Source organism: Aulonocara stuartgranti, assembly GCF_965226115.1.
Source record: "Aulonocara stuartgranti genome assembly, chromosome: 7".
NCBI lineage: Eukaryota > Metazoa > Chordata > Actinopteri > Cichliformes > Cichlidae > Aulonocara > Aulonocara stuartgranti.
In genome coordinates, this window is record NC_138945.1 from 56,998,631 (window position 1) to 57,017,264 (window position 18,634).

Sequence of the window (18,634 nt, forward strand, 5' to 3'; positions counted from 1 at the left end):
ATTAACACTGACAGCACTAATAAAAACATTTTTGTACGCACTATATTTTAACAAATTTGAATATCATCAAAACTAAGCAATAAATCAAAAATAGAAAAATTTTATGTGTCAATTAAATATTTTGTGGTAATTTACGATGTGTAGGCTGCCAGTCCGTTGTTTACCTCAGCTGGTGTCCATGTCTATTTACTCTTGAGGGGGGTGTAAAACTTTGTGAAAGGACTTAAATATGAGTCGACGAGTCACTGAAACTCCTGTGTGACGACAGCGATCCAGAGGTGAATTATTCAGGATATCTCAAACTTTTCTGTTGATAAGCACTGCTATTTTTGCTCCATTGCTAGCTGGTGTTAGTTTCTTTTTCTGTTAATCAAAACAAATGAGTGTAGAAAAGAAAAGAAAGAAACCATTTGTAATCATGATTCTGTGAAGTTGTGCCTCAGGTGCCTGAAAACATAAAATCAAAAAAAGATTTGGGTACAAAAAAAGAAAATGCGCTCAAATTACTCAGGCCATTTCGTTTCAACATCAATAAACAGCAAACACCTACACTATAGCTAATATTTTACATCTGTATGGGTGTATTGGGTTCATACAGTTCTTTTATTTAAGGGGAATTGAGGACTCCTAGATTGAGTCAGGCAGCCAGCACCCTGTAATATTTGTACAGAATTTGCAAGGTCTTCAACTCTCAGTTTCTAGAGAATAAATACTGGGCTAGTACTCTCCTAAGACACTGCATGCCTTCAAAGAGCTACATCTAAGGGAGAAATTGATCAGACACTTTTTCTCACACTTGGTTAGAGCTGAAAGGAATAAATTATTTGAACGGTGTCTATCTACTTATATACCACGGCCACTGATTAATTATCTTAGGCCTCGCTAATGAGAATTTGTAAACAAATACAATGTTAATCTACTATGTATACTATGTTTATTCAAGTTTGGTGAGGCCGAAAAAAATCCCTTATGTATAAATTATAATAATCCCACATCAAGAGATGGAAAAAAAATCCATCCTGAGATCAAAGCCCAGACGGGCCCAATGTAATCATGTGTCAAAAGATCAAAAAACACCTTCCTCACTAACTCTACTAGAGAAGGTATGTGAAACATAGAGTGGTTTATCATAGAGGGCTGAATTTGCCATAATTAAAAATAATTAAAAAAGAGTAAATGAATTAATTAATATGCCAATAACAAAAATAAACAAGTAAATCAATACTGAATTACCTTTATATTCATTTCTCTATTTAGTTACAATTTTCCACTTAATTTATTTTATCTGTGTATACATTTCTGCATTGATGCATACACAGATAATGCAGATACACACTGCATGCATTAATGCATTTTTTCTTTGCATTTTTCCCTAAAACTTTCTCACTTCTGATTTTTATACATTTCTTGAAGCATTTTTTGCTTTATTATGCAAATAAAAAGGAGCTGTCGTTCAAACTGTGCCATGGGGTCAACATTTTGCTTATTGCGTCTTTTTTCCACAAACATTGCCACAACAGAAATGCCCGCCTCCAGTCGGGAGGTCGTTAGAGAACTGAGATGCTTAGATAATCTAACCTAAAATAATACAGACCGTTTGGGCTGTTTAGTTAAGACACTCGCATGGATGGTGTGTTTCAAATCACCATATATGAACACAGAGGGTCAACTTTTCGTTTCAATAAATTGGAAGCAAGGACTCATTGTGGGTACCTGCACACGTACATCGAAAATAACTGTGAGGCAGAAGGCGGCACAAAGTTAGTGAGAATGTCATATTTGGGTGGGACTGCAGTAAGACTTAAGACATTTTATCTAGGAGTGTTACATCGACTTTGTGCGCTGCCAGTGTAGCTAAGCTATGTAGCTACATTGACTAGCTAACGTTTTGACAGCACACCCACGAGTGCAAAATTATTACTATTTTTTATTTAATCAGTAACTAAAATGTAACAACCTGATTTAAATAAAAAGAAAACAGAACAGGGGACTTATTACTAAAGCAAACACATTTACTTGTTTATAAATTCCTTGGTTTTTGTGCACTGAATAATTAATATACAGTTATTAAATTATTAGCACTGTTGTCTCAAAGCCTGAAGGTCCTGGGTTCAAATCCACCAGCTGGCTCAGGTGGGTTCTCCGTGGGTACTCCTGGTTTCCTCCCACAGTCCAAAGATATGCATGCCTTAGATTAATTGGCAATTCTAAATTGGTGTGAATGTGAGCATGACTGGTTTTCTGTCTGTGTTAGCCCAGCGGTAGACAACCTAGATTGCTAGATAGGCGTGCCCCACCTATCACAGCTTGGAGATGCTCCAGCCCCCCACCCAAACCTGACTTGGATAGATGGAAGATGTTAGTATTATATACTTATAAGTCAGTTTTATTATCAATCTGAAAATGTAAATGTGCTTCACCTACGTTTTGATCCCCCCTCTGAGGCGTAGTTTATGATCATACATGATAAGAAAAAAAATCAAGAGAGTAAATTGCCTGTGAATTATGTCACCTAGCAATGTTACTATGGGAACCTCTAAGCACAAGGTAGATGGGGTTTTTAACAGAGTACCACCTAAACATTTTGTCCATATGAAAATAATGATACTTAAAAAGCATGCAATTCAACATGCAGTTGTGCAAAAAATATAAGTGTAATTGTCCACCCCTCTCCCCACCTAAGAAACACACAGTTTTACAGGAGATTTCCCAAAGATACTTTAGACTGTCACATGAAACATGTTTGGTGTCTTTCACCACCACAGTGCAACATTTTAAGACGTTTCATTTACACAAGAAAGCAGAGCTCAGACAACAGTCATTTGATTACCAGGGCTGATTGTGTCACATGTGGAACTCCATTAGCTTTACTCTAAAAATACCTTTGGAAAAAATAGAAATGATTTCTATGTACCCTTCTTTGACTGTGTGCAAAACTACATACACTACTACATGTTAAATAAACCAGCCAACACACCATAGTATTTATAGAATAAGAAAGTTTGCATTGTCTTTCTCTAGCTGGGTTTTAAAACAAACAAAAAAAATCAATAACATACACAATCTATTTAATATTTCAATATTTAACGAGCATTTCAGCGTTAGGCACTAACATTGTGGCTGATGTGTTTGACAGTGAAACGTCAATAACGGTGGGCTGTGGAGCTTTTACAGTAATTAAGAATGCTCTATTTGGGCAGATTTGTCCTCTGTTGCTCCAGGTCGCACTTTAAAGGCATTAAAACAACCATTAGCACAGTAGGAACGGCGCTGTCTTCCTCTACCCTCCAACTATTGACAAAAACAAAACTTAAGAGATGACAGCTGCTGATTTGTAACTAAGTGACAGATCCCTGTGAGCAAATAAAGCAGTCATGCAGTCTTTTTGCTAGAAAACTCCCATTTGTTTTCCTGTGAAAACAAATGGGAGTTTCCTGTGAGAAATTTACTGAATGGCACATAAATCCCCAAAACTTAACATAAGGGTACAGTTTTGAGGAGCTATTTATTTCAATTTATCTGATGCCTATGTCCCATGTATTGGATTCCAGGAACTCTGAAAATGAGCCAAGAGAGAGCGTTATTACATCAGGGATGAAGATGCTTCTTTTGCCCAAATTAGGCTCTTATAAGAGGGAGATCATAAGCAAATCCTGAGACTTTGAGCGAGGGTCTTTGCTGACGCTGCTGTTGTTAAGGCTGGACTGGGCTGAGCAGCCAGGTTGACAAGGACCTGTGCTCAGCACTAGGAAAGCTCTCATCCAGAAACAAGAAGCCCTGGGGGAACAAAGACAACAATATGCCAAAAAAAAAACAAAAACCCACTTGAAAACAACAAAACAACCCAAAAGCCTGTAAAAAAAGAAAGAAAAAAAGTCAGTGGTGGGTGATTGCCAGCTGCACTCTAGATTACCAGGCTCTCTGAGAGTCTTTCAGCAATTGCTAAGAGCTGTAGCATCATCTCCAGCTCCTTAATCAGTTCTGCTGGGGAGGGATGGATCCTGACATGCAAAAGGCTCAGCACGATAGGGAATAAACTCATAATCAGCAATCAGATATTCCACATTGCTTGAGGGGGTGGTAAGCTCATCTCAGATAGGTCAAGGATCTCTCCACAGCCAGTTAACCCCTTTGCTCCAGCTGGGAAGCATGCACACGCTCATTGTCTAAGACAGACATTGTGTATTTGGCGCTGACGCCTGACTTGCTGAATTAGGATGATGAGACCAACACATACGAACGGAGTGTATCTTTTTCATCCCGTATATCAACCGTGTAAACTCAGTTTTAATTTCAAAACATACTTCACGAGTCCATAAATGGGCCTGGATTTCATTAAAACGTTATGTCCCTGAATAGGATATGCGCTGTGCCTTTAATCAAAGTTCATTGCCTTGCACATTCTTCCCCTTTCATCTTTGCAATTAGCACTGAAGCAGCATTTCTTTTATTCCAAATGAATGCATGTGCATAAAAATCAATCTTAAGCAGTCTGTTCTGGCGAGGCTGTTTTTCTTTGTTATTTATGATTAGGAATTCCTTTTATGCATCTTCGCTGGTGTGAGAGCACCTTATGCTGCAAACCTTGAGAGCAAGTTCTCACTTTGATTCCAGATTCAAACATGCATCGCTCTGCCTGGTGGCAACACGTAACCAGCACCGGCAATGATGGTGAACTTAGGAGGCGGTAAAAACTTTAAAACCCTGGGGGACAGATATTCTCATTTGTTCCCCTTGAAGAGCACCCCCTAGTGCTCGGGAAGATTCGCAATCTTTGTTTGTTCATAAGCGCACACAACAGATCAGATGAGTGTAAATGAAGCCATCCTACAAGTAGAACCTCTAATGGCCTCTACTGGGACATGCAATCAAACGCCTCACACACTTCTCTCCCTTTTGTAATCAAGTGGCGGAGCACATGTTGCGACGACCTTTGTTATAACGTTGCCTGTTCCCTCATCTCATCAAAATTCTGCACGCCTCTCATTTTTCATCCTTTCTTCCCCACCAGGCTCCCTAGATGCTGCCGTAGCTCTCCACGGAGAAGAAGGGAGTATGTCTCAGTATGCTGTGACCTCTGACCCTTCCTCAGCCTCTTATTCTGCAGCACGCTTTCACTGGCAAAGTCTTCGAATTTCACCGTCATTTTCCGAACTAAAAATTCCACAGAATTGCGTATGTCTTTCGACAGAGTTCACAGAAAACGGCTAAAAGACGCCACGCATCTGTTTAGCATAAGTGCTGAGTAAGGAATATTAGAAACAAGCTCTTATCGGTTTCTATCACTAAGAGTTTCTTTCTTAGTCACCTTAGGTCAGATTAACACCAGAAAAGTACTCCTCTCCTGTGTCACCTCTGCTAGGCTGACGCATGCAGGAAGAGGGCGAAGAAGGTGATAAACCACAAAAAACAATACTCCTCTTCTTGCCTGCTGCCAGCATGCTTGCCTAGCAGGGAGATCTGATTACAACTGAGAAGAGAGCAGCTTGGTGTTTCATGGAAAAGCAGGTCAACTGTAGAGCGCTGTCAGACCTCGGGAGTCACCGGTCTGATGGGAAAGCTATCCGACATGGTGGGGAAAGACAGAGGTTTGTCTCAGGCCGTACAGTAATGGGCTTTATTTACTCCGCCATTAGGAACAGAAAAGAGAGGAAAAATGATGGAAGTGAAAGGACTGAGCATACGACTCTAGGGAGAGATGCATTAGTGTTGTCTGGTGTTCCTCCTCACCTTCTACCTCTTTCGATATCTCCCCCATCTCCCTCTGGCTCACACACAAGAGACGGAGCTGCCCCACTGCCAACACCTAACTCCTTATGTGTTTTTCTGTCCTCAGTGTTTCAGTCAGACAAAACGCAAAATCAATAATGCTTTTTCTCCCCCATTTCCTCTTTGATGCAACTTCAAAAAGCAAATGGACAGCCCTCCAGAGGCCCACAGAGGAAAAAAGCCAATGGTACGAAACATGCTCAGAATGAAAGTACAGGGGAATAAAACTTCATCCTTCACTCTCTTAAAACACTGCTAACTTTTAAACCACAGGCGGCAAAGCACACGAGGGCAAGGCAAAGCATGCGAAGCAGAAGAAGTGTACGTTCCTTATTAAATTACATAGTCATACACTAATTTTATTGAGGCACTTTACTGAGTAACGCTGATTTGCGCTGGGAGGATGCGTGTCAGTATTTCAAATAACTGCAAACAGCAAACTATTAGAACGCAAAGATTGAGGGCTGCAAAAAAAAAAGAGAGAATCTATATTCTTTCTACATTTTCTGCTTAGAACGTTACAGAAGGCAAGAAAAAAAAATGAAAGTAAAAATGTTCTCTAACTCCATAGCCTGTGGTATGTGATTATCTAATGAGTGCTGACAGAGGAAGTATTCTATCAGAAGCTAAATGCTGCATGACAGCGAGATACTTCAAAAGGCTCTATAAGTGACTCCTGAAATACAGACTGAAAGTAAAGTAGGAAATTACCTTTAAGTTAAAGGCATTAGGCTAAGCCCAGCTTGGTCTGTTACCTGACTGGGGAGCCAAATAGAGAACCCTCAATGAACCTCAAGTTTTTAAGGATTTAGTCCGATGGTTACCTTGAGCAAGTGCTGTTTGTTGTTGCCCGCTGTTTGATTGGACATAGAACAGGGGAGTCGTTTAACCTTGCCTGTGATTGGACTAATCTGTCAAAACCACAAGGTGTGACTGACAAGACAAGATGACTGACAGAGCTGTCTGGCACCCTGGCAATGCTTCGGATGCCGCTGCAGATTAATGTTTGTACAAAAACTATGCTCAGACGTGGTTACAAAGAAATGGCAATTCTTCTTTGTGTTGTTACTGAAAGCACAAAGGCAAATCATATACTTAACACACTTATATCCAATGCACAAATAACACATTTCTCAAACCCAGAATTTGAATTTTTTTCAAATTCATAATCACCTAAAACGTGCAACATTAAAATGCAAAATAATCCCCAGTTCAGAAACTGGTGTCTATCCGTAGGCGCCTATCCTCTCTGGAGTGCACATCCTTTTCTCCCCAACTTCTATGGAGCCAAATCAAAAATCCATGCTCTCAATGGGCAGTCAATATCTCATTAACCAGTCCCTCTACACACAGACAGGCAGCCAGGATGTTTGTCTCAGTGTGCACAGCGCAGACTGGCACAGCTCACACACTTTAATAACCTGTGGGGACACCAATCCACTTCCTCGGTGAGCTAAGAGGCAGGAGAGAGGGCTGAAGCACACACTGCACGTCTGGTAGGCTGACTTGTTTGTCCTGCCTTGCATCTGCTCAGATGTTGTGTGCATGCTTTTAATTGTATTGTATATAACCCCTTAAATTAATAAAGGTTTTTTTCATTGCAAATATACAGACATTTGTGGTTCTACTGAAGTAAATGTAGCTGTCTAAAATTACATACTGACAGACTAAAACGTACCCCGTATTTATTGATTTTTTTTAAAAGATCAAAACGTGCATGAATGCCTCGTCCTAAAATAATTGGGTCTTTTATTTTAAATCCTTGCAGGTGGATTATAGGTGGCTATATTTGCCTTCACCTTAATCTGTGGCATATTTTTCCCCTTTGGCTCTTTATGTCCTCAGTCCTTAACTGGATAATAGCCAATCTTGCTAACTTCTGCTTTAATGTGTGAGAGCCTGCAGCACTGGTTAGTGAGCGCTTCAATCGGCCACTGATTGAAAGAGACAAAGAGTACCAAATCCACAGCAAATATTTACAGCCTTGTTAACATAGCCTTAAAGCGCCTATCATAAGATATTTGGCTTTACCTTCTCTACTGCCCCAAAAGATTTTTCACAGTCTAGTACACACTCATGCTAGATCACATATTTATGTGTTGTCTGCACGCGCTGTAGTAGCTTACTGGCCACTGCTTTCAACAATTTTGAAACATTGATGCTACCCATCTTGCCACAATAATTCTCCTTTTCAAGGGTTAATTATATGTGCTCTGTGTGAGACACTTTTTCTTTTTTACCTTTTCTATCCACACATCAAACAACTTTCTTTAATTATGTAATTGGAATTTTCATCTTAATTGTGTTGAGTAGGCTGGCTAATTTGCATGGGGTAATGAGAGGGATGTTTCCATTACAGGTAATTAGGTACTTGAGAGGCAGTGGTGTGGTAGAGAGGCTGAATTGAGAGGGAGAGGTGGGTAGAGGGTGGTGCAGGGTAGAGACAAAGCCACAGAGGCACAGAGAGATGTTCGTTATAATACATTAGCATTATTTTTTGAAGTGCAGAGGATGAAAAACAGTTTTCAAAAACACCACATAGGGCACATGCAGTATGCACGGGTAACAATGTAAACTCTGTGTCTGTGGCAATGCAGCAAGTCATCGTGCACTTCCCTGACCACATTCAGGAGAAATGACTGCTCCTATTTAAATTAGCTTTCAATTATCCCCCTTGTTGACGTTTTAATTAATTTCTGACATTGTCACAATATCCTTTCATGACACTAGACACCCCTCATCAAACTGAAAGTACCAATGAGGGAACAGACGGAGCTAGAGGAAGACTGGTGAAGAGACTCATTAGAGCACAAAAAATAAGCAGTTTTTTTGCTGTACATATCAGATCTGCTTATTTTTTTCTGAACCGAATGAGTAATAAAAAAGACGCAATTCTGTGCCAAGTCAAGCGAAGCACAAATAAACACAATAAAATTTTGAGCATGTTACACTTTAACATAAAAAGATTAGAAATGCTACACAGCACAAAACTCGTTTTTTTCTCCAAAAATATGAGGTTTCATAAAAACCCTTCACTATGAAATGCATGTAAAAGGACATTAGGTCAAACGGGTCTTTTTTTTCATGAAAATAAGATTCAGGACTTTGCTCTTTCTCAATTTCACACACGTCAGGCTTATCACAATTGACTGTGAGCTTCACTTTGTAAATGACTTCCCTTACACTCTTAACAAAAGAGAAGAAGAAGAAGAAAAGAATGAAAGGAATTAATACTGTGGTCGTGGCAGCTTGAGTCAAACGAAAGTCAGACAAGCTGTAAGTGTTACTATCAATATTACTAATACTCTAATTACATATAATATCACACATTAATTTCATTTGCTTTTAATAATATGCATGTATGCAGCCACTGTGTTCTGAAGATGCCCGAGTGCTTTTTTCTTCCAAACCTTTCAATCTACTGGGAAGGAAAAAATAAGAAAGCAGCACATATCAAATCAAATTATTTCCAGCTCCATATATTTTTTGTCATTTTGCACCGAATGACAGCTGCCTGTGCCTCAGCGGGGTTATCGTTGCCTATTTAATTATATTAGGAGTGCATCTCCCCACATATGTCTGCATGGTTGTTCACATCTCTCTGTATGGAAGAACTCATAAGTGTGGAAAAAACGTGATTATGTGCATGTGTGTGTGCGCGTCTGTGTGTATGTTTGTGTGTGCAGGCATGCGTGAGAGAAGTGTGGGGATGCACTGTATGTCTGACTACACTCACTATCTGTCTGCACGGGTGTGTGTGCGTGTGTGTGTTTGCGTGTGCACATGCTCGCCTGTACAACGGAGAGGGGGTGGAAGAGCTGGGATTAAAGCGTACTAGATCAACATCAGAGACTGGGAGGACCCAGTCCTGCTCTTGTGCCACATGTAAACCCGACTACCCCAAAAATAGGTCAGTGGAACACAACACTGTCACAGACACGCAGAAATAAAAATTTAAAAAGTACATATAATTATATAAATATATATACACACAGAGAGAGACAAACACGTGCATCGGTATCAACTCAAACAATCTCAGTCTGCCAGTCGCGCCAGTGCCTCGTCGCTCGTCTGCGACCCGCGTTCAACACTACCACACACATCTTCCTGCAGCACAGACACGTTCCCTGGACTGGAACGACAGGATTAAGAAGAAAAAAAAAAACACCCCTCCAACCCAAGCCCCCTCTCCATCGCATGCCACCTCGCATCTACGCCAATAAAAACTTCTACTCTTGAAACCCTGGAGCTATTTCATGTAATAGACGAACTAGTGGGAAAAAAAGCTGCACCGGCTGTGGTTTTCTACAGCATCCTGCAAACCTGCAGCGACAAAACGCACACTGTAAATAAAAAAATGAAAGCAAACCTTTAATTTTTATTTTCTTTATTTTTATTTTTTGGAAGATGCAAATTGCTCCTATTGCGCCATCTCTTTCTTTCTGAGAGTTCAAAACAGAAATTCTCGAAGTGCACGGACAGACATATTAGAAAAGCTTAACTGACTTGGACACAATCAGAAGCAATGTATTACCGTATCTCTCCCTCCCCTCCTCTCTCCCCCTCACACACACTCTCTCTCTCTCTCTCTCTGTCACACTCATGCCTTGCAAATGAAATGCAAAGAGTTGGCAGGCTGTGAATAGCGTACTCGTACTTCCCTACTTGTTACTCTGGGTGCGCGATCGGCATGCATTGTGCTCTTACCTTTCATAGCTGAAATCACAAAATACATCATTGAGCTTCGAGTCCATAAGAGAAGAACTATCACCAGCGCAAAGCCCTCCACTGCTGTCTCAGCAGCAGCTGGCCAGCACAGCTCTGTCTCTCAGCCTCCGAGCATGACCACACCAGAATCCATGTGACTGTGACATCAGTGTTCATGTCTGACTGCTCCCCACCCACTAGCCTTTGATTGGCACAGCATGCAGCCAGTAGGGGCGCTGAGAGCTCAGGCAGGGAAGCTGGCCCTCTTCCCACTGATTGCAGTCGGAGCCGTGTATACCAGCTTTGCTAGACACAGCACACTCTTAACTATCTGCGTCTTATCTTTTTAGTGCAAGGGTAAAGACAAAACCAGCTCTCGCATAAAAAAAGAGAGAGAAAAAAAATCACATTCTGGTTCTGCACCTTGTGCTTTTGTTTTGCCTTTAAAACTGTGCAATGTGAAGGCTAAGAAAAGAGAGGAGGGACAGGAAGACAACAGACTGGTGACTCAAAAAAGAAAAGAAGAAAAGAAAAGAGAGCAGTGAGAATGGATGACAGAGGAAGTGTAATTTTTTCTGTGACTTGGTGATACAAGTGCCCCGCTCTTCTCCACCTCCCTGTCTGTAGATATGAGTGATCAGTGTGAGGCCAGATGTCGGCAAGCAGCAGTGGGCCCATCACAGAGAGAAGATGAGTGGAGCCTCAGCATCTTCCTCTGACCTCTCAGAGGACCTGCATGCAGCTCTCTCTCTCTCTCTCTCTCTCTCACACACACACACACACCCCTTCAGACAGGTGAAGGAGGCGATATAGATACTGACGGAAGGCTTTTGGATGATCCCCCCCACCCCATCGCGACCAGGCGATGAGTTTCTTGGTATCACTTCTCCGTCTCGTCCTCCTTTTTGCCCCTCACTCTCGCCCCCTGCTTTCCATTCCAGTCTCTACCTCTCTCTCTCGCTCCCTCTCTCTCCGATCCTCTCCTCCCCTCCTCCTCCTCACTCATCCTCTCTCATATGATAATCTGTTCTGACTCCTAACCAGCTGCCTCTCTCTGATACAATATTCTGGTTTTACTGCAATCCAGCCTTGGCCAATAACCATTTGGCATTTCCACGAATAAGCTGGTGCTGGTATCATCTTGTCTGAAGACAAACATCACACAGCTTCGGTTTCAAACACTGCAATATTTCACATCTAAAAAATAAACTAGTGATTTTTTTTTTTACATTTCTTTTTTACTTTTTTTTTTACAAAGTCAATATTTCACATGTAGAAATGTGAATTTTACACCCTCGTTTTCTCAACTTCTCTATATTTGTTTCATTTTACTAAACCTTTTATTAACCCCACTGTATCCACGCCACAGAATTATAGAGAATTGCCTCCTGTTACGACTGCTTAACAAAGCAGTTGCAACATGAAATTGAATTATTTATTCCCACGTTACACTTGAAATATCTATATTCATTTGGTGTCTTCCGCTGTGTACTGCTCATTGAATAAAGGTACATCTAACCACATATAAAATGGAAATGAGAACTCAGCAGCTTGCAACATAAATCTTCCCATGACAATGTTTCATTAGCACCTCTATGATCCATTAGAGTCTCTAAACACATTAACTCAGGTTGTGTCAACACTGGTCTCTTATTGCACACTGTCTAATGAGCAAAATATCATTCAGAGGCTGATAGAATCAAATGGAGCGTGCCTGGTATACAAACTAGATGCAGACACGCATGCACGGCAAACTATTCGAAACAATATGATGTAACAGAAGGTACAGTCCTCTCATTTTGATGTAGGCATCTCCCCGCAAGATCTTCAAAGTTCAACAGATGAGTCAGAGGGCGAAGGCCCACGCACAAGCAGGTTTAACTGTCACTATCTGTGGTTGTCTCTCAGAAACTGGCTGCTGCATCAGACTCTCTGGAACCGAGCACGGCGCGACACACTGGGACATAACACCGAGGTACCGTTAAGGGGAAACAAACAAGCACAATATGATAGCAGGGACATAGAGAAGGACAACACCCATACAGTACTCCAACCTGAGCATCAGGAGAGAGCTGAAAGGAGTGCATGCTTTCTACATTATGTTTCTGCAGCGTGAATGTGACGAATAGCTTCTGACAAGAGAGAGAGGTTCATAAAATAACCATGAAAATGAAATAGCCGTGCTTCTAATAAAACCTATTTGTTTCCTCGTAAAAGAAAAGAAAAGAAAACAAAGTTAAATGCTACAGCAAAATAGAGACGTGTAACTCTCTCTCTCTCTATATATATATAAATATATATATAATTAATATGAATAAAAAACTACATAAAAACGAAACACAAGATACAGAGCTTTTGTGTAAATTGCAAGGTTAAATAAGGGTCACACTGTACACTCAGTCCTCCTTTTCAGCCTTCTTGCAATGCAAAAAAAATGTTCAATAAAAGAACAGTTGACAGTGTTTATGTGGATCATACAGAGTGAAACTGGAAAAAGACGCTGCTGCTGCTGCTCTGTCTGTCAGCCATGCAACAAATATAGTGCCTCCAACTGTATATAATTGTGCTTAAAAGCCGAAGCTTCCCTAAGGACAAATGTTTCCAGCAAGGCTGGTTCATTAGCTTTTGATCACACACTTCCTTGACTGCTTCACATTACCAGTGACAGTATGCCAATACACTGCTGATAGTTGCTCATTAGGGTATTGATTAAGCCACAGAGGGACTGATGGTCAGCTGTCTATGGGTATTAATGCAGCGATGTGGAGCCCTCAATAGAACTGTTTTAGCTGATAATTTCTTTATATCCCTGAGGGGGGAAAAAAAAGTCTTGGTAGTGGATGCTGACACTGAACTGAAGCGGACACAACACAGTAAATTTCTGCATTTAGACTGGCCGAGTCATGTATCTCACACTCCTCGTGGATTAATTCAAGCAAATGTATTTACCGTAAACAAGCCCTGTGGAATGAAATTCAATTGAGATGTGGTACAGAACATCCACCGGTGCCCCGGGAGAAGAGAAGAGGACGAGACCTGATAATGGCCTCATTAGCAGTCTGTCAGTAGCCATTCCCTGCACAGGCTCACCATGCAGCTGATCCACGTTAACTCTTACAACTCTGGACTCGCCTCTTAAGAGCGCGGACCCAGTCGGCTGCGTGGTGTTCCGCTCCGCAGCCGTTAACCCCGCAAGATAAACACTTTTGGACTTACTCATTTTGCGTCCCAGTCATGTGAGATATTTTAGAGAGCCGAGGCTTATATTCCACCGCGCCACCTGGGTGTTTGGAGCTACACCACCTGCCTGAAGCAGCGGCAGAATTAACAAGCTCCAACAGGCACTCCATGAAAACAATACAGATCAATTTAATATAGATGCCAAGGAGTGGAGGGCATAATATTAGAACCATAACAGCACCGGCCCACACCACGCAATCATAAACCAATTTAAGGCCATTCCAGGCAATTTCCTGGGGGCTTCCACTTGTGGGAAGACTTCAATAAATCACACAGACAACAAAGGAAATACCTATTTCAGTGAAAATAGAGGACACTATTGGGTTACGTCCAGAGCACTGCGGAGGGTTGCATTTAAAGACAAGTTTAAATAAGAAAGGTGTGAATTTAAAACCATTCATGCCACTGCTGTGCCAGCATTTCATAGCACGTGTAGCTACAGGAAATGCTGTTAACTCATTACCGCTAATGGATTTTCCACAAAGCAGTGCAATATGTCTCCTCTAAGCAAAGTAGCAGCTGCAGGTAAGTAATGTACTTTCGAAATTTTTAAAGTTCCTCTCAGATCAGATGACGATATACACTGCCCTTCCTTTGTATGCACAGCAGCCCCAGGGCCAGATCAGCCCTAGTCTGTCTCTAAATACAAATACACACAAACACAATATTTATAGAATAGTAGGGTCAAAAGCAAAAGGCATGAAAGCAATTCATTCCTACATAGGTGAAGTATACACCTGTCAACTGTCATGTAATCAGAATCAACAACACAGCACTTATAGTGAATGGCTGACAGGGCTATAGCCTTTTGTTTTACAGGTAGTTATTTATAGACTTCATTTAAATATTTTTTGAAGGAAAAAGAACAAGTCCAGTTTTCCAAATCAACTGAATCATCACGTTTTTGTCAAAAAAATTAAAAGTACTGTGTCACTTTTACAGCTAAGCCGATTTATTCTCGACGGACTGACCAAGTCTCGCTTCATTTAAGGCATCCTTACATGCCTGTTCCACATTAAATGATCTCCTCAAGGTACAGATGTGATGATGACAAGATGATGGGGACAATAATATAAATTACAATGGAAAAGAACTGCTCTCAGCTGCCTTTTTATTTGCTTGTTATTTAAGATTTAAAGCGAGGCTATTTCTGGTTATTTTGGGTGTTTCTAGAGTAAGAAAAAGTGATTAAATGGATGTTCAATTGGTCGAATCAGCCTTGAAAAAAATACCAACTTCACACGCAAAGCTGTTGAATAGAGGCCGTCATTTAAGTAACCAGTATAAATCGGGTTATTTATTTATTTTGTTATATGGAAATGTGGCGGCAAAGTGAGCCCGTGGACACTGCCGGAGCACTACCACACATCTCCCGGAACAATTTTTCAATAGGTCAATAGAAATCAGATTTATCAATGAATTGTACTGCATCTCTTTTGTGTGAGGCCGCCCTTGGGGACAGAAAGGAAAGGAATAGAAGGATAGAGAAAGAAGAAGCGAAAGGGAACGAGGAGAGGAGATTATCACAGGCATGGCAGCCTGTGTGAGAGGCTTAGCTTGGCTAGGCAGGGAGGTGGAACCCTGTGAATTCTAATGAACTGGCAAGACTCCCCCAAAACCAGCTCCATCTCCATGGCATGAGGACGATAGGAGGGAAGAAGGAGGTGATTAGGAAGGCGCAGCCCCTCTACGGCAAACCAAACAGAGGAGGTCATTTTCCCTGTGATAATTATGGCTATAACCAGGCATGAGGGATTGGTAATGGAGCTGCTTATTCTTCATGCTCTGCAAAGGCAACCACTGAGTCTGTCAAGGAGAAAAGCATGATGATGTTTTTTTTCTCACTCTGTTAGTAGGGTGACTCTGGTAAGAGTTGCAATGGCTGCTGAAAAGGGCAGCGGGGGAACTTGGCCTTTGAGGGAGAAGTTAACGAATGAACTTCATTATTGAGGAGCATACCAGGGAGACCCCCTGGTGTGTGTGATGTATTACCTAGCGCCAAACTTACTCACTCCCCCAACATCACCAGTAAAGCCTGACATCAGCTCTAGGGGGAGGCAGGCGTGTAAACTAAAATAGTTTAACCTTCTGGCTCAAAGCTAGAAGAAGACAACAGAGGAGCAACCTGATGTACAAGATTTGCATCCAAAAAGTTGTTTCCAAAGAAAAAACACACACAAAGTTCTGAAACAACAAAGTGAATAATGAGGGAGCGCCTTTTTGTTCCTCAGAAGAAAACCCTTTTAGCTTAAACTAACACACATTTAATGTTCTCTCTGTGACTTCTGGTAATGTAGGTCCAGGGAGGCATTCCACATCAACACAATGTAGATTACTCTCATTTATTAAAATACAGCTCTGGTCAAGCATGAAAGTAACTTTTCCTGAGTTCTATGAGCTTTAAAAAAAACAAGTGACCCACTCGAGGGACTAATGTTTTTCCTCAAGATTGAGGGAGATCTTCAGGCTATGCGTGATGTGCACCACTTAGCCTTCCCCCTTTCCCTTCTTCCAGCGGACCGGGATCGAGCTGCTCTACGGTGGACAGTGCGAAGGATCTCTTTACTGAGCGCACTCTCAACACTTTTACTCTTGACTTATGAGGATGCCATGGGTGCAGGGGAGTGATTCATCATTGGATGTGTTCCTCTTGCACCCTCACACATTAGTAATGTGGTCCGCTGAGGAGGAGTCCTGTCATCAGTCTGTACCTGGACCCTCTGAACAAGGTAGGTCAACAGGAGGCAGCAGCGGCTGGCCCACTTTTAGTCTTTCACAGCACCTTTAAGTTTCCTCCAGCTCTGCCACAGCTGAGCCTGACGGACACACTAAGACCAGTTTGGTCAAGGGGAGGCACAGCCTTCGCTATAGTCGCTATATCTGTTGACTCAGTGAAGCCCGTCCTCTGAGCGGCCAAGTACGGAAAGCCACAACTTGTTGAGAGGTTAAAGTGAGGCGGAAATCTTATTTTCATTGAACGTTTTTACAAAGAAAATGGCACAAAAACAAACAAGCTCCGAGTCGCAGTTTGGATAAAAAGTTCCCACACTTACCCATCTGAAACTCCCTGCGGGAATTTCATCACAAGACTCCCTAGTATTCCGTAATAAAGCAGCAACAAAATAACAAATGGCTGTCTGTTCCGTCACAAAATATACAGCCACTTTGAGTCAGCGTAAGCCTTTGACCTTAACATTGCAGGTAATGCACATTTAAATACCTACCTCTGTATTCATGTTTGTCATTTTACTTGTGAAGATTAGGTGTAAAAAGGCTATTTGAAACCAAAACACAGGATTAAGGGATAATGCTGCTCTGTGTCTTGTGAGTCGACCTTGATTCTGTAATCCAGCACAATACTGGAGAACAGCGTATTTCTCGCTCTTGTACATTCAATACTCTCACTGTAGAACAGCTCACACTGATGTAATGGCACATAATGGCACCACGCTGACTGACAAAGTAATCTGAATTAAGGGGAACTTCATTGTTATATCTGTGTAACAGACCTGGAAATACTATTACAAGATTTGTACAAAGAAAAAAAATATTCACAGCACTTTTATATATCGATTACAAATGAGAGGAGGAGGTATACACAGAAAATTGTGTTGCAGGTAAAAATACAGAGATGGCAAATAATGACCAAAACAACACAAATGAATTGTTTTGAGTCACCTGAACTTTAATGACCACATTGAGGAATGAACTTGATCTTTAAAAGTAAGCCAGTTTGAGGTCAACCATGGTGTTATTAAGGGCTGTGCCACTTAATCAGAGTGGATGCCAATTTAGCAAAGGGCTAACTATGCAGGAGGGACCATCTGAGGCATCAAACAGATCACTGAGCATTGTGTCACCTGCCTCTGCATACCTCTGTACAGTATACACGCGCTCCTTTCCACTCAAAATCTGCTTTATTTTCCTGACTCCATATCTCCTTACCTGTTTTTTTCTTCTTCTTTCCTTCACCATGCAGCAGACACAGTAGAATGAAAACCTGCCTTTGATGTCTGGGATCCTATAATGCTGAGCAGTAGAAATCCGCATGCCTGTTATCTCCTGAATCTTAATGATGACGGCTAACTTCACAATGGGTTAACCACATCTCTCTGTTCTCGCGCTGCACACCCACAGAAACACAAATTAATAGCAACGTGGAAAAAAAACAAAAAACAGCATTCCTCTAATAAAGCAGATTCAACAAAATGGGCACAATGCGATCAGCACAAATGTCAATGTATAACATCACCAAAAGCTTTTGTGAGCACGTCTGCTTTCGTCTCTGTGTAGGAAGTTTATTTTCCCTCCTCTCCTTTACTTTTTGAACAGCTTATTTGTTGTAAAGTTCTGATCCTCACTTGAAATTATCTTTTTTCCTTTCATGATGCAGTAGCTGTTTTGATGGCACATATTTGTTTATATTTGTTTTTGTTAATGCACGAAACTGTCGATTTTTATTGCTAAAAAATTGAAAAGAGTAGAAAATTGATTTTGCTTCACTTTCCTTTTGCATAACTTCTATGAAAAGACCAACAATATTATAAACACACTGATCAATGAAGAGCTCAGTGAAAGCTGAGGAAGGCACGTCAAATTATGGACCCATCATTTAAAATTTCCCCATCAGCATTAGTGAGGATCATATCTTATAGAGCTCTGTGACCTCTGCAGCTGTCGCCCTCCATGAATCAAACCTTTCATTACATGCTGACACTCCTGTCCTATGCCGAATGTGTATACACCATAGGAAAGTGATGAGGCATTGGAAACCCGATGAGAGACGGCTAACCTGCGCTTTTGCAAATGCTGGTTGACTGCGTGCCGCAGCGAGCGAGAGGCCAGCCGTGCCCTCCCAGCCATGCCAACTGCTTCGCCTGGCAGAAGCCACCATCCCAGCACAGCCCCTCGCTCCTTG

At 41.4% G+C, this 18,634-nt stretch overlaps 1 protein-coding gene across 2 annotated transcripts in view; it reads right to left on the reverse strand.

Moving 5' to 3' along the window:
• roraa (RAR-related orphan receptor A, paralog a) overlaps nucleotides 1-18,634 on the reverse strand; it is a 188,621-nt gene that overhangs the window by 36,276 nt on the left and 133,711 nt on the right. Inside the window, exon 1 of one of the 2 annotated variants that reach the window (XM_082542138.1) lies at nucleotides 10,477-10,645. The exons of the other annotated variant lie outside the window; for it this stretch is intronic. Within the exon in view, the coding sequence (XP_082398264.1) occupies nucleotides 10,477-10,507 (31 nt within the window). The 5' untranslated portion in view covers nucleotides 10,508-10,645. Of the gene's footprint in view, nucleotides 1-10,476; nucleotides 10,646-18,634 lie in introns of those variants that run through there. 2 annotated transcript variants of the gene reach the window in all.